We start from the raw sequence: 16,051 nt of genomic DNA, 5'->3' as shown, positions 1-16,051 counted from the left end.
CAGGTGATAAGGAAGTAGCAAGCAATTATAGGCCTATTGCTATCCTTCCGGTAGTTTCTAAAATTCTGGAAAAAATTGTCGCAGAGCAACTATCGGAACATTTAGAGTCTAACCAGCTGCTTTATCCATTGCACTTTGGATTTAGAGACAAACATTCAACAGAAACAGCTAACTGTTATCTGCTTGACAAAATTAAAGAAACACTGGATAAAGGAAATGTTGTCGGGGCAGTGTTTCTGGACCTAAAAAAGGCATTTGACACTGTAAATCATAGTATTTTACTACATAAATTAAATCAATTTAAAATATCCTCTGAAGCTTTACAGTGGTTTAGGTCTTATCTGGGTGGGAGACAGCAATGTGTTAGGGTCAATGGGGTTAAGTCACCTCTACATGCTAACAACATGGGAGTACCGCAAGGGTCTGTACTTGGCCCATTGCTGTTTACAATGTATATAAACGACCTACCAAAATGCTGTCCGGGGGTAAATTGTCAGATGTATGTGGACGACACAGTGGTTCATGTTTCTGCTAAAACACCAAGTCTGGCAGGTGAGCACCTGACAAAGGCATTACAGAATATCTCTAAATGGCTGGCGTTATCTCATTTATCTCTTAATGTTAAAAAAACTGTTTCCATTTGTTTCTCTATACGAAATAGGCCTATAAGTAATATATTTGAGGTACAGATAAAAAATGAGGTAATAGAAGCAGTAAATGAAGTCAAGTATCTTGGAATTATTCTGGACAAAAATTTAAATTTTGATAATCACGTTAAGCACATCTGCAAGAAGGTCAAACCAACTATAAATTGTTTCCGTTTTATCAGAAGGGATTTGTCTTGTCACACTGCTATACTATATATGCATTCAATGATATTTTCACATCTATCATACTGTATTACATCATGGTCACAAGCATCTCCATCTAAATTAAAACCAATTTTCTCAATTTACAAACAGGCAATAAAAATTATGGACAAGAAACCCATGAGATGGCATCATTGTGATGTTTTGAGAAAGCATAAGCTTTTGGGCTTTGAAAGTTTTATTGATTTTAATTATATTACATTGGTTTATAAATGTCTAAATAATCATGTCTCACCATCATTTTCTAAACTAGTAAGTAGGCGTCAAAGCCCTCATCGGGCGAACACACGAGCCACTGTCAGAGGTAACTGTCTAGTCCCGAAGTGTAAGACCTCGTTCGGTCAGTCTGCTTTCTCAGTAAAGGGGCCAAATCTCTGGAATGCTTTACCCACTGATTTAAAACTAGAGACCGATGGAAATGCTTTTAAAAGAGGACTTAAACAATGGCTAAAAACAAAGCGACAGTGCTCACATGAATTGCCTACTATTAATAGTCTTTGATTCTGATGTTTTGTTGTTTATTCTTCTTGATTTTTTTTTTTTTAGCTATATGGTATACTGTAGTTATTTTTTGTTAATATCGTTATTATTATTGTGATATTAGTCTTGATATTGTATTTCTTTGCTAAAAGGCTCCCGTGGACAGGTGTTGAAAATTAGCATGTGTGCTATAACACTCATACTAATACATATGGTTCGTCCTATGTCATTGTATGTCCATGTCAAATAAAATCAATTCAATTCAATTCAAGCACTTTGTCAATGTTTAATAATAATAATTAATAATTATATAATTTTAATATTATATTTAAATATAAATTATAATATACACATATAATGTAAAATGTTTATATATGTATGTTATACAGCACAACTGTTAGCAATCTTAAAAAAAAAGAAAAAAAAGCAAAAGTTAAGTGAAATAAAAAATCAGATCAGGCAAGTTAAATATAAACCTTTGACAGAGTCTTTATAAATATTTTTAGAAATTCAAAAACCAAAGAATAAAAGTCAATAGTGCATCACCGTCAACACAGACTGATTATTCAAACACTATTATGCCCTTTAATGGGTCAAAGCCTCAGTACAATCCACAAAAAACATCAACACAATTGAAACAACCCTTTTAATTCAGATGAAACTGTTGTTTCTTATCCAGAACTTACTCAAGTTGTCATTGAAAATTTCTAAAATAAACAGGAAAAGTCATCAATAAAAATAGCCACAGTTGACCTCTGTGCTGTCTCTCACACGGGCACAGCATCTAAAGTCAGAGAGTTAGACGTCGGTCTGAGCTGACAGCGTTGCTTTGAGGGGCGGATGAGTAGGTAGGCACGCTGTATTTTGTAAGCACTTCCTTAAACTGTGCCAGGGTGGCGTCGGTCCGCACGCCCGTTGGGTCAAAGTGTGTGCGGCTCACTCTAAACCCGGCCTCCGTGAGATACTGCAGGAACTTATTCAGCCTGAGAGAGAGCAACAAACCTCAGTGTCAGATTCTACATGTATTATGAATTGTACATCAATACATGACAGTGTATGGAGAAGTCTGCGCTGACTAACTTAGGCATGTTCATGCCGCGGATGCTGTGCCGATGGATGCTGTAGTAGAACGCTGGATGCTCCAAAGATGTATCTGATTTGACTTTCTTCATCACATTCCCACAGTCCTCCCCTGTGGGCTTTCTTTTCCCTGAACACAAAAAGTCAAAGAAAATACACTATTTTCTATGCAATTAATCTATTTCAGTTTATATTCAACCATAAACCCTACTTAATCTGGGATAACCTAGGAACAGTTAAATCCCTGAGAACAGCAGATAAAAGACATTGATAAAGCAACAAATACCTGACTGGTCAGATGTATCCGCCTCTTCAACCTTCTGTAAAGTTTTTATGACCACACCACACTCCACTAGAAAAAAAAAAAAGTCAAATTAATTGAAAAATACAAGGCAAAAATCAAGTTATGCTGAAAAAACAAGTTCAGATTTATCATCTCCACGTTGTATTTGACGATGAATAACCAGAATATTACTCAAAAAACAGTGATGGGCAAAAACTTGCACACCCAAACACACCTTGGTTGGAGAAGGCAGAGAATCCCGGGACAGGGAAAGGTTTGAGAGTGGTGCAGTCAGCTTCACAAATGAGTGTCTTCACCAGAGGCTGGATGTCTTCCATATTGTGCTGCACTGTTGCCACCAACATCCGCCTCAGAAATCCAGTGTTAAACAGAGGACCGGCCCTGGTGGATGGAAAGGATAAAAAAGAAAAAAAATGATAGTCATTAATGAAAGAATTAAGCATTATCATTATAAGTGTTTTGTAAACAAACAAAAAAAAGCATGAATGACATCATCTCACCAAAGTGGTCCAAGCTCTACTGCGGTTTTTCCTGGCATACTCCCATGGCACTGGCAGGGCAGCTGTCTGTACAGATTTTCTGTATAAGCAAGAACATGTATTTACATTTATGGATTTGGCAGTTATACATTTGATCAGTTCATGCATTCTATGGGAATCAAACCCATGACCTTGCCGTTACTGTTGCCATGCTTGACTATTTTGGCTACAGGGACACTATTAGGATGCAGCTGTTTGTTTGTACAAGTGCTTTCTCACCTTCCACCATGCTTCCTGGCTTGAGGAACACCCTTTCTTCACACCACTGGCAGTGCAACAGCTGCCGCAGTTTCTTAGAGGACTCGTCTGCCTGGGTGGGCCCTCTAAGAACTCGCACCACCACGAGGACAAAGTGCTCAAGAGCTACGGCCAACAGCACTTCAATCCCTTTGTTGCAGCGTGCAGCCGCCCTGAAATGACATGCATTAACAAGACGGTTTGCAAACTGTGTAATAAAATAAATAGGTGCATGCTGATTCATTTCAGAAAGACCTGCCCACCTGGCCACTGATGCCAATACCATACGTGCTGCGAGTTCCCTGTAATACTCGGTTCGGACTATCTGGCAACCGTAATGTCGAAGCGTCACATTCAGGGATTTAGAGTAAAGGGAACCGGTGTCTGTCGACGTCACAGAGACAATGCCCAGGTTCCGAACGTTACGGAAAGCAGCGTCCAGATAGTTTACAGCCGTTCCAAATGGGTCAAGGTGTCTGATTTAAAAACAAGAATGCAATAAATTATTACGGGTACAATGTTTTTAGTCATTATGACCAACAGTTCATCAGTCTCTCACTCACATGTAGTCAAAGGGTCTCAGGTGCATGATGACATTGGCGTCCATCTTCACCACCTCCACGGAGGCAATGGGCGAGTCTGCATCTCCCGCTCCGTCGAGCTGCCGGCCCGTACGAGTGCCCTCTACTCGGATGTGGTTCAGATGACAATTCTCCTTAATCATCTTCACGCAAGCTTCGCTCAAGTCATTTATAGTAACCTTTACAGAGTTGCGCAGATGCTTTGCCCACTGCAAACCCATGATACCTACAAAAAGGATCAATATGTTGCAAATTTTCATCATGAGATGTTAGCTCTTTCTGTACAGTAAATTTCCTACCAGTCGCTCCAAAGGCATCGAGACATTCGAGTGGATTTCTCTCCTCAGCAAGAACAGCAAGAGAGCAGAACACCAGCTGCCTACAACAATCACATTTTAGTGTGATACAATCATCAAATAATCAACACAATAAGAGTATGAAGGATTTTTTGGGGGGCATTTTTTGACTTTATTATAGGGTTTTTCAACAGGGTGTCCATGACCCATAGGTAGGCCTATTTTTGTATTATTTGTCTAAATATTATATATTTATATAAACAGAAATAAAATATTAAGTATATAATTAAGTATAACTTCAGCCAAAGTTACACTTAAGATGCTAAAGTACAAATCATTATTTTATTGTAATGTGGGTTTACACATTAATCTTTTACGAGGTACACATTTAAATCTCATAACGAGTTGATCGTCAAATAAAAAAAATTCTCCAACCTGTTCGTCTTCATCTTGCGGTTGAAGTAGGTGTCTGTCTTCTGGGGTGTGGTGTGGTTGGGCAGGAGCTGGACATTGGTGCCCAGTTCTTTCATAATCTCATAAGCCTGTCCACCTGGGACTGAGAAAGAAAGAGAATCAATGCGGACAAATAATTTGGTAAATATTGACTAAATGCAGAGGAATTGCATCCTTAAAAAACGGTAAAAAGGCTGAGGAGTACAACGCTCTTTAGATGCTGCCTACATAAATACCCTAATGAGTGGATTTAATATGCAGTTGAAAGAATTAATTGCTTAGTGCTGCAACGAATTAAAGCATTTTATTGTTACAACCACCTCCTGTGTCTCACAGGAGTCTCTTACTTTAAAAAGCAAAGGCCAAGGCCTGAACATGAACCACAAGGGGATCTTTCACATCACTCCTGAAGAACTTCATCCTGTGAGCGGCTGAATGCTGTATGGTTTAGGTTAGATTTAGCCTGCCTATTCATTCTTACCCTACCTGAAAATTCAAAAGGTTAAAAGGACATACCACAAAAAAATGGAACTATTATTTTTATGAAAACAATCCCAACATCTACATTATTCCACATCAACAAACTGGCATCCTGTTCATACGGTTCAGAGCGGTTCTCACCCTTTGAGGCGCTGTCAGCACAAATGCACAATTATCAGTCATGTCAGTAAAGCACATCAAACGAGGAAGCATATAAAACATTTTAAACAGCAATAGAGTAAAGGCTCACCAGGTTGCTCAAAGGGTACATCTGAGCTGCCTGAATAGCTGGCCTCTGTCTCACCCTTGTTGAAGTGGCGTTTGAGATGACTGATCATGTCTGTCTTGCGAGCAATAGTGACAGAGCAAACCACACAATGGTAGTGAGCCACAAGTCTGCTTTGAGTCTGGAGATGAGGGGAACAAATACATGAATGTATTAATTCAAGAGGATGCGACTGAATTTTTCCTGATAAACTGGCACAGATAAACAAGGCAAACAGGGCTACGGCTGGATATTTATATTTACGGCTGGGGTCAGCAATATAATTACAGCCATGGGATGTGTATGGGAAGAAACACTTCATAACACGTCATCTTACCTGGTCAGAGCCTAGACTGGACTTGAGTTGTCGGCAAGGCAGATGACAGATGCACATCCTTTGGCCTGCAGGAGAGGAAACAAAGTTCATTTACCCAAGCAAAATTTTCACGCATGAATTAGCTGCTAACCAGAAGCAACTGCTTTCAGATGTGCGTTGGAAAAGAAAATTAGCTGCCAAAGGGAACCATTTACTTTCAAATTCCACGTAAACTTTCCAGTGCAAGTTCTGCAGGTGTCGTCTGAGTTTATGACTGTAACAGGCCTTAAATTTCTCTTCTGGACACAATGGACAAGACTTCCTCCCGGCTGTCAAAATCAATGAACAGAGATATTTATTAGCTTCAGATTCAAGTGGTCTGCTGATGGTTGTAATAAACAGACAGAATAAACAGGTACTTCTGGTTTAAGTACCTCCATTTAAATCCACAAGCATTTCGAGCCCCTCCAGGGTGGTTTGAATAGACACATGTCTCTCTGAAACAGAGACAGATGATTTCAATTCAGTGATTTAACAATGCTGAGAGACATCCTGTGTGAGGAGTGTGATAATCATCATATACTGTTGAATATTTACCTGACACGACAGTGGAGGATGTTTGTCCATTTTTGTCCTCTGTTTTCACTGGAGTAGTAGTTTCTGGGTGAGTTGGCAATTGCTCACGCTCCACAGATTCAGCGAGGATCTTACTGGTATCAGTCCCAGTGTCTGTTAATACAAACAAATTCACACTTCAGCAAAATACTGTATATTGAAGCAAATTTAAAGACGAAAGAGTTTCTTTATGAAAATATCATTAGTTAATTAAATATTTAATAAATTAAAAATATTATATATTTCGCATTGATGAAAATTACAATTGCATTCATACTGTACAACCACAATCAATTGGGGTTTTCTTCGACTAACAGTCATTTGTATGTCCCGGGGTTGATTTTTTTATTATAACAACTTCTTTTTGTTGTTGTCATATGAATACCACATTAAAATTGCCTTGGTACAATGTCTTATTTATTTTTTTAAACCTTTATTTATATATATATATATATATATATATATATATATATATATATATATATATATAGATATATAGATATATAGAGAGAGAGAGAGAGAGAGAGAGAGAGAGAGAGAGAGAGAGAGAGAGAGAGAGAGAGAGAGAGAGAGAGAGAGAGAGAGAGAGAGAGAGAGAGAGAGAGAGAGAGAGAGAGAGAGAGAGAGAGAGAGAGAGAGAGAGAGATTGTATTGTTTCACCCTTGTTCCAGGCCAAGACATTTGACGTTAAAATTGGAAAATACATCTGGAAAATAATACACATTTAAAATTAGGATATTTTAAATGAGGAAAGAATTCATTTCAGGATAATAATAATTTTAGGATTTATTGTGTGAACAATTTGGATTGGTTAGATTTGGTCACATGAGAAAAATAAATCATGCTTTGATAAATCATAATTATAAAGTTAAGTTAAAATGAGATAAAGTTAAAATTATTGCATAAAAAGTATTTTATTTTATAATAATTACGACTCGTTATCATATTTATGTAATAATTTAATTTTTTTAATAAACTTTTTAATCACATAATTATGACAGCCTAGGAAATGGGAGAAATTAACGTTAAACTTTTAAACAACACAATTTATAATAAAAAAATACAATGATAAATTCGTAGAATTTTCAACAAAACGAAGTTTGAATGGATTATGTTTAGCGGCGTAGAGGTTGAGTTTTGCAGAAAAGTCTCAGTCAGGAGGACGTATGATAGATTACAGCGCATCGCTCGCATTGCAGACACTGTAAAGAAGAAAACTTTTTTTTATTTTTTTTAAACCACAACAACAATACTGGAGCGCCCTCATATGTTAACCCATGTACATTTCCATGGAGTAACCAATCCCGCTTTCTGAGGCTGATGTTTCCAAGCAGAACGGCCCTGATGCGGAGCTCCGCGGTAAGACCAGTGCTACATTTATACATTACAGTTATTCACAATTTATTGTTTAACTCAGATAATGCATCGATTGATTAAAAGTTTTTGCAACCAAGTGACATGTCAGTTCTTTGTCGATATGCGCTGAGAATATTTGCGTTTAGAACATTTACATTATTTACACCTAGGTCCTATGGTGGAGCTCCATGAGGAGGCCTATATTTACTTCAGCAGTTTTGAAGGCGCATTAAGGATAAATTGCATAAAATACAAAATTTCTAAATGCTGAGTGTTATTTAAGGAACCTGCAAAACAGGGTTGAATAAATGTATCATTATTAATTCAAATTATTTTGCCTTTTATATTAGCGTCCTCCTGGTGAAGTTGCTCAGCGTCCCCTTCCTTGATCTCCGCCATTTTCCCAAACTAGCTTAAGTAGAATTCGTATCCGTACGTATTGAGCGTTGTGGGGCCGCACCAATCCTGTTCCAGTAAACTACGCAAACTAAAAGGGCGGAAGTGAATTCATCAGCGACAAATGTAAGCAAGTGGTGAAGTGAACAGCTCTTACTGCTTGAAGAATTTTTTACCTTCTGTCATTCGGTGTCGTATTCAACAACATTCCTCCCGCTTGTGATAGGTAAACCTCTTTCTCACTGAAGCTGTAGAAAATAAAACTAAAACGTATAAAGTTAACTTAGACTCTTGTAGACGCTTGAATTCCATGTTTCTCAGTATAAGATTTGAAGTTGTAGACATTTGGTCAGAAAATATGTGCTGCAATGTTAGTATTCCTTTGACATCCCTGTCACAGTTGTATTTGTGTATGACCTAAAGTTGCCACATATTTACAAGTACTTACACACTTACTAACGATATTTCATTGAGTGCTTTACGTTCTCTTGGTTTACATGGGCAGTTATCTGTTTCTCAAGGATGAACAGGATTTTTGTTTGGGATTCGCTGATATGCAGCTCTTGGGAGAAAAACGTTTAGCAGCTAGCACTTTGTACTTCGTTCTGACTAGAAATGCTCTCTAAAGTACTACATTCTTTCTTGTATGAAAAGGACTATATATAAAAAGTTATACTGTTATTATTGTAGCAGAAATCTATATGTAAACAAAATCTAAAGCTAGATGTCCTTACCTTCCCATGTTTTTTTTGATAAATCGTTTTAGTAATTTTGTTATGTGCTTTTATTTATATAACTTTACTATTCATTTTTAATTTATTTTTATTTCAGTCTTTTGAAGGTCAACTTAAACTTACTTCATTTAGTTACATTTAGACATATCTAATTTTGGTTTACACATTTCAAGTGAAAGTGTTTCTTATAATATTTATATTACAATTTATTTAAGCTTTATTTTAATAAAAGAAAAAGATTTTTTTATAACAATTACAACACTGGCGCATTTCAATCCATGCTGTACTGCTGTCCTCTTAACAGTAACAAACAACCAACCTGTGGATTTTTTTTTTTACATTAGACGCTGTATTTTTGATTTAATGTAAGAGACTGAATCATTTTCCCAAAAAAATTTCTGTTCTTTCGCAGGGTTTTGAGGATGTCTAGCAAGAAATCAAAGAAGAAGAAACACAAAAAGGATGAAAGAATGTCATCAAGCTCTTTGCGTGAGGATGAGAAGAAGGTGAGGAATCTGCAACATAATCGTTGTTGGAATGTGCAGTTTCTAATCTAGTTATTCCTAACATCTGAGTTATTCTCTTTTTTTTCTCATTTATTTTTTGACATGTTCATTCAAATTAGCATTCAATTATTAACATTAATTCTTGTTTGTACGTCAGTTATCTTGGATAAAAGCATTTGGTAAAAGAGCGAATGTTTTTGGTCATAGGAGAAAGGCACAAAGAGATTGAGCAGCCCAAAGAGCAAACACAAACATCATCATCGGTATGTAAGGTGGGTCTCGGGGTGTAAAATATTAGTAGAATTTAGAATTAGAATACATTTTTGAGTGTTTGTACATACTTGTTTTATATAGTTGTACATATTGTGTTTACAATATAATATAATGTATACAACTGACAGTGTGTAAGAAAGTCTTTTAATTTATTCAAGGGTCAATGACAGATAAGAATGTGCTAGATCATGAAACCTTTTAAAAATTGATGCAGTTTACGAAATCAGGATACAATAAAAGTTGTTGATAAAATGAGTAATGAGTTTAATCAATGATTATTTGGTTAGAGGATACTACATTTTGCATCTGCATATAGCAAATACGTCATAAGTGATGCCAAATAATTGCATAGCACTTCCAAGTGCACCTGAGAGTAAATAGATGTTCTAACCGCAAGTTCATCATGTACGTGTCTCGCTTACAGGTGTTATACCATCTGCATGCATTACGGAAAGGTCACGACTTAGCGTTATTGTGGTTAGAGCCTTTTACCCTGCTTCAGCTTCCTGAGCTACACATGCGAGCAAACAAACTTTTTGAGAACTAAGAGCAATATATGCATATACAAAATAAAGAAAGAACTTAATCAAGGCACCTAATGTAAAGAAAGTAAATACAGAAAGCATTTTCTTTTCCAATATTTCCTTATTTACCATTTCCTCACCAAATATTTATTGTGAGTTGTTATCTATTCAATAAAGACTTCTCATTGATTTACAGTTCTGACAGAGATGAAGCTAAATGGAGGAGGGCTATTGACTCACCATCAGCAAGAGGATTTGATACAAAATTAAAGAAGACCGATGCTGGAGAAAGCAAGAGGAAGAAAGAAAGATCCAGAGAAAGCAAAGCAACTGTGAATTCCAGGCCAGTTTTCAAGTCACCTGTCACACATTATAAAGAGCAAGTGAATCCCAAAGGGAAGCATGAAATCGCAAGCGCCCATGTCTCAGGGAAAAGCTCCAGCAGGCATGCAGGATCAAACCAGCCTTCTTCAAAGGATTTGGAGAAGAAGAGACAGGAGCTAGTCTCGAGGAGATCTGCAACAGAGGATTGCAGGCGGACGCCTGCAAAGGATGATTCTTCCACTGAGAAACTCCAGGAGAAAAAGAGGAAACCCATGAAGAGGACTTTGTCACCAGAACTTCAGGCTGAACCCAAACGAAGAGATGTCAATAACATGACCAAAGTAGCACAAGCAGACTTTAATTCTGAAGTTCAAAAAGAAATGTTGGTGGGCAGGAGTTCCAAGAAGTTCGACCAAACTGTTGGTGCACAGAGTTCTTGTGGTAAAACTGTGAATGACAACTCCAAAGAAGCTTTGCCAGTAGTGAAACATGTAAATTCTGGATCTAAACTGAAATTACTAAAGGATATTTCACCCAAGAAGCAAGACCATGTACAGTTGGGCAATGTACCTGGTGAAATCTTAAAAGAAAAAAAGCCATCCTTTGGTGGTCCCACAGCAAAAGTCAGTTTCAAGATTCCAAAGAAAGCCAGTGCTGTTAAAGTTTGGACAAACACAAATATGTTTAATGTGCATTCTTCAGATAGCAGTACTCAATGTTCCACTCAGCCTTCTCTTCCTGGTTCTACTACACCCAAACGCAAATATTTTATCAAACAGCAGCAAGTACAGAGGCCTAAAGAGGTTTTGCCTCAAACCTCTCATAAACTCTCTTCTCTTTGCCCATCACCTCCTTCATATGTTTCTCACCAAGTCCAGCAAGTGCACACAGACAAAACAAGAGAGGTCTCGATACAAAACAATACTTTCTGTAATGCACAAAATGTAAGTGTCTTCTCTCTCTTCTCTCTCTCTCTCTCTCTGTATATATATATATATATATATATATATATATATATATATATATATATATATATATATATATATATATATATATATATATATATATATATATATATATATATATATATATATATATATATAGTGAGGAAAATAAGTATTTGAACACACTGCTATTTTGCAAGTTCTCCCACTTAGAATTCATGGAGGGGTCTGAAATTGTCATCGTAGGTGCATGTCCACTTTTCCTCCCGTGTAGTTTTGGGCTGATTTCTCACCTTTCTTAGGATCATTGAGACTCCACGAGGTGAGATCTTGCATGGAGCCCCAGTCCGAGGGAGATTAACAGTCATGTTTAGCTTCTTCCATTTTCTAATGATTGCTCCAACAGTGGACCTTTTTTCACCAAGCTGCTTGGCAATTTCCCCGTAGCCCTTTCCAGCCTTGTGGAGGTGTACAATTTTGTCTCTAGTGTCTTTGGACAGCTCTTTGGTCTTGGCCATGTTAGTAGTTGGATTCTTACTGATTGTATGGGGTGGACAGGTGTCTTTATGCAGCTAACGACCTCAAACAGGTGCATCTAATTTAGGATAATAAATGGAGTGGAGGTGGACATTTTAAAGGCAGACTAACAGGTCTTTGAGGGTCAGAATTCTAGCTGATAGACAGGTGTTCAAATACTTATTTGCAGCTGTATCATACAAATAAATAGTTAAAAAATCATGTATTGTGATTTCTGGATTTTTTTTTTTAGATTATGTCTCTCACAGTGGACATGCACCTACGATGACAGTTTCAGACCCCTCCATTATTTCCAAGTGGGAGAACTTGCAAAATAGCAGGGTGTTCAAATACTTATTTTCCTCACTGTATATATATATATATATATATATATATATAAATTGTCACAAATCTGTTGTTTAACATAAGGCAGCGACATAACAAAATGTGAAAAAAAGACATTTAATTTTTATATATATATATTTAAGAGGAAACAGCGGTGAATTCAAAAATTCCATTAAAAGAATACTAATAATTCCATTGAATTAAACACAACTTTATTTCAGATAACTCCCCAAGAAGCTGAAGAGACCTTTGACTGTGACCATGAGGTAAGTTAACAATCTGCCTCTGTTTTCAGAATAAAATCTTATGTGTTTGTGTGTTTCTCATTCTATTTCATTCATTGTTTAGATGCAGCTGGTGGAGGAACTTCATCTGGCACGTTCTGAGAGGAGACTGGAGGTGAACTTGGTGGAGAACTGTGGAGAGCTCACCTGCATGGACATTGACCCCCCAGAAGAGGCACCCAGCACTATGCCAAGTAAGGTCACCTGTGAAATGTTCAAAATAACTAATTATTACTGGAAAATGACTAAGTAATGTCCTACAGTAGGCACCTTTTGTATTTGAATCATGGTTTGTTTGATGGATAGTTGTGCTTTGTGTCTGTGTGTGTGTGTTTACACATGAAGATCAACATAAACAGGCCCTCCTTATAGTCCTGGATACCAATGTGCTGCTCAGCCACCTGGAGTTTGTGAAGAAGATCAGGTCACATGGTCTCAGTGGTAAGGAAGGCACTGGCTTTCAGTACTTCATACATTTGGAGAATAATGTTGGTACAGCCTTTCACTCTAAGCACCCCTCATCCTAGGACTGGGGTTTCCCACTTTGCTGATCCCATGGGTGGTGCTGCAGGAGTTGGACTATCTGAAGAGTGGTAAACTCTCCAGCAAGGTGGAGGACAAAGCCAGGCCAGCTGTCCACTACATCTACAGCTGCCTGAAAAACCAGGAGCCCAGACTCATGGGCCAGTCAATGCAGCAAGCCTCCCAAGCTGCCTGTGAGTTATTCCTATCCTGAGATGCAAGCGATGTGCCTATACTATACGTTTACTTTTTAAGACATGTAAAAAGAAGCACACTTTGTCAGTTGGCAATAAAATCAATTTGCAGGTGTGGTAGATTTTTATACTACCACACTTTTTATACTACTATAGTAATATTACTATAGATAATATTATATTATCTATAATATTTATACTCTAGCACGTCTACAGTCAACGTTGGCCGAGTCTAACCCTATACCCTAGCGAGTCTACACATCGACGTCGGCTGAGTGTAATCCTATACCCTAGTGCGTTGACGTCGGCTGGGAGATAATACTTGTTCCCCTAACTAGCTTGCTGCGCAGCAATAATCGACATACAGACTTCAGCAAATGTCCTCTAAATGCTTTAATCACAGCCGGAAGAGTTCTCAGAGCAGTTCTCCAGAGAATCTCCCGCAAGAAGAATACATCATGGCCAGAGGATCAAATTTCATTGAGAATCCCACCAGTAAACAAAATAGAACAGTTTTTATAGAATAGGTGTATGGCAAAAATGACATGAAACATTATATAATTTCCCTACAATTTGATTGGTTCTTCATAGACAAGCCCTCTTGTTACTTCATAATCACAAGGTTTCAAACCTAGTCATCTGTCTAGTTTCATTTCCCTTATTTGTTATTTTTACACTCGCACAACCAAAGTCTTTCCACAAGTTGTCAAAGGAGACACATGCATTTAAAATTCAAAAGCATATTGTTATGAAACGGCTCCGAGACTCGAAGGTGAAGATCCAAATGCAGTTTATTTACAGAGTAGTCGTACAGGCAGGGTCATCAACAGCGAACAGATCAAAGGAGGAAACACAGAGAATATCCAAATAACAGGCAGAGGTCAGGGCAGGCAGCAATAATCAGAGTCCAATAAACAATCCGAGTCAGGCCAGGCAGAGAAACGATCAGGAAACGGTGAAACAGTCCAAGGTCAGCAAAACAAGAATCAAACACGGGTAAATAACGCTCAGAAATGTAGTAACAGTAAAACAAGACTTCGCAGTGAGGGTGAGAATGTGTGAGACATAAATAGTCCATAGAATGAGGATCAGGTGTGACTAATCAGGAACAGTGCAGGTGAATAATGCAGTGCAGGTGTATGAAGTAATCAGTCCAGGTAGATGCAGGATGGGAAATGTAGTTCATGAGGAAGTGATCCTAGTCTATTGTGGAGCGCCCTCTGGTGGCTCTCGAGGGCACTCCAGCTGGTTATCGTTACATAGCCCCTCCCCAAAGAGCGGCTTCCAGACGCTCCAAAACTGTCCAGGTGGGAGGTGGCCCGGAGGCGGATCCGGGGGCGGGATGGAGGGCCAGGTCCGTGGAGCGGAAGAGGACCTTGAGACTGCGGTAATACGGGAGGCCAGGACGGAGCAGGCAGTGCAGGCGGCCAGGAAGGAGACGACCCTTCAGGCGGCCAGGGAGGCGACCATGGCACAGGAACAGACACCGGCTCAGGGACAGGGACAGACACCGGCTCAGGGACAGGGACAGACACCGGCTCAGGGACAGGGACAGACACCGGCTCAGGGACAGGGACAGACACCGGCTCAGGGACAGGGACAGACACCGGCTCAGGGACAGGGACAGACACCGGCTCAGGGACAGGGACAGACACCGGCTCAGGGACAGGGACAGACACCGGCTCAGGGACAGGGACAGACACCGGCTCAGGGACAGGGACAGACACCGGCTCAGGGACAGGGACAGACACCGGCTCAGGGACAGGGACAGACACCGGCTCAGGGACAGGGACAGACACCGGCTCAGGGACAGGGACAGACACCGGCTCAGGGACAGGGACAGACACCGGCTCAGGGACAGGGACAGACACCGGCTCAGGGACAGGGACAGACACCGGCTCAGGGACAGGGACAGACACCGGCTCAGGGACAGGGACAGACACCGGCTCAGGGACAGGGACAGACACCGGCTCAGGGACAGGGACAGACACCGGCTCAGGGGCGGCCATCTTGTCCGGAGACACCGGCTCGGCGGAGACCATCTTGTCCGGAGACACCGGCTCGGCGGAGACCATCTTGTCCTGAGACACCGGCTCGGCGGCGACCATATTCTCCTGAGACACCGGCTCGGCGGCGACCATATTCTCCTGAGACACCGGCTCGGCGGTGGCCATCTTGTCCGGAGACACAGGCGTGGTTTCGGCCATCTTGTCCGAAGACACAGGCGTGGAGTCGGCCATCATGTCCGAAGACACAGGCGTGGATTCGGCCATCTTGTCCGAAGACACAGGCGTGGAGTCGGCCATCTTGTCCGAAGACACAGGCGCAGAAAGAGGAAGAGGAACAGATTCAGGCTCAGTATCAGGATCAGATTCAGGCTCAGGAACAGATTCAGTCTCGGCGGGACGAGACTCTTGACGGGCGGACGTGACGTGAAGCTCAGTCTCTGGATCGGCAGAAGTGACGTGAAGCTCAGTCTCTGGGTCGGCAGAAGTGACGTGAAGCTCAGTCTCTGGGTCGGCAGAAGTGACGTGAAGCTCAGTCTCTGGATCAGGATCAGCTCGCTCTGAGCTTGACGGGACCAGCGGCGGCGAGGGCTTTGAGCTGGGTAGGACCAG

General features: G+C 39.9%; 2 protein-coding genes across 5 annotated transcripts in view; one reads left to right on the top strand and one right to left on the bottom strand.

The window, feature by feature from the left end:
* Nucleotides 1–1,977: 1,977 nt before the first annotated feature.
* trmt1l (tRNA methyltransferase 1-like) lies at nt 1,978–8,278 on the bottom strand. The gene is made up of 16 exons (XM_084090825.1): nt 8,210–8,278; nt 6,498–6,629; nt 6,335–6,397; nt 6,116–6,229; nt 5,922–5,986; nt 5,570–5,726; nt 4,822–4,942; nt 4,390–4,469; nt 4,073–4,316; nt 3,773–3,985; nt 3,492–3,682; nt 3,234–3,312; nt 2,948–3,114; nt 2,716–2,781; nt 2,430–2,559; nt 1,978–2,332 (listed from the first exon to the last, which is right to left on the bottom strand). The coding sequence occupies exons 1-16, from the start codon at nt 8,268–8,270 to the stop codon at nt 2,140–2,142; spliced, it is 2,076 nt and encodes a 691-aa protein (XP_083946951.1). The 5' UTR covers nt 8,271–8,278; the 3' UTR covers nt 1,978–2,139.
* A 60-nt stretch (nt 8,279–8,338) lies between these two features.
* swt1 (SWT1 RNA endoribonuclease homolog) overlaps nt 8,339–16,051 on the top strand; it is a 31,596-nt gene continuing 23,883 nt past the window's right edge. For 2 of the 4 annotated variants that reach the window (XM_084090821.1, XM_084090820.1), the window contains exons 1-8: nt 8,367–8,493; nt 9,414–9,507; nt 9,715–9,779; nt 10,501–11,572; nt 12,655–12,699; nt 12,782–12,911; nt 13,063–13,158; nt 13,245–13,433. In XM_084090821.1, the coding sequence (XP_083946947.1) occupies nt 9,424–9,507; nt 9,715–9,779; nt 10,501–11,572; nt 12,655–12,699; nt 12,782–12,911; nt 13,063–13,158; nt 13,245–13,433 (1,681 nt within the window). In that variant the 5' untranslated portion in view covers nt 8,367–8,493; nt 9,414–9,423. Of the gene's footprint in view, nt 8,494–9,413; nt 9,508–9,714; nt 9,780–10,500; nt 11,573–12,654; nt 12,700–12,781; nt 12,912–13,062; nt 13,159–13,244; nt 13,434–16,051 lie in introns of all 4 variants that reach the window. The other 2 variants (XM_084090823.1, XM_084090822.1) reach the window with 2 other exon arrangements.

This window comes from Abramis brama (genome assembly GCF_963993115.1).
Source record: "Abramis brama genome assembly, chromosome: 18".
Classification (NCBI taxonomy): domain Eukaryota; kingdom Metazoa; phylum Chordata; class Actinopteri; order Cypriniformes; family Leuciscidae; genus Abramis; species Abramis brama.
The sequence above is the reverse complement of the archived record's forward strand: the minus strand, read 5'-3'. Positions and strand labels throughout refer to the sequence as shown.

Coding starts and splice junctions, on each gene's coding strand:
- trmt1l (XM_084090825.1), bottom strand. CDS start 8,270: ATGGCGGAGATCAAGGAAGGGGACGCTGAGCAACTTCACCAGGAGGAC. Junction 5,987..6,115: donor AGTTTACGTGGAATTTGAAA/GTAAATGGTTCC, acceptor CCTCTCCTGCAG/GCCAAAGGATGTGCATCTGT. Junction 4,470..4,821: donor CGCAAGATGAAGACGAACAG/GTTGGAGAATTT, acceptor TGATTGTTGTAG/GCAGCTGGTGTTCTGCTCTC.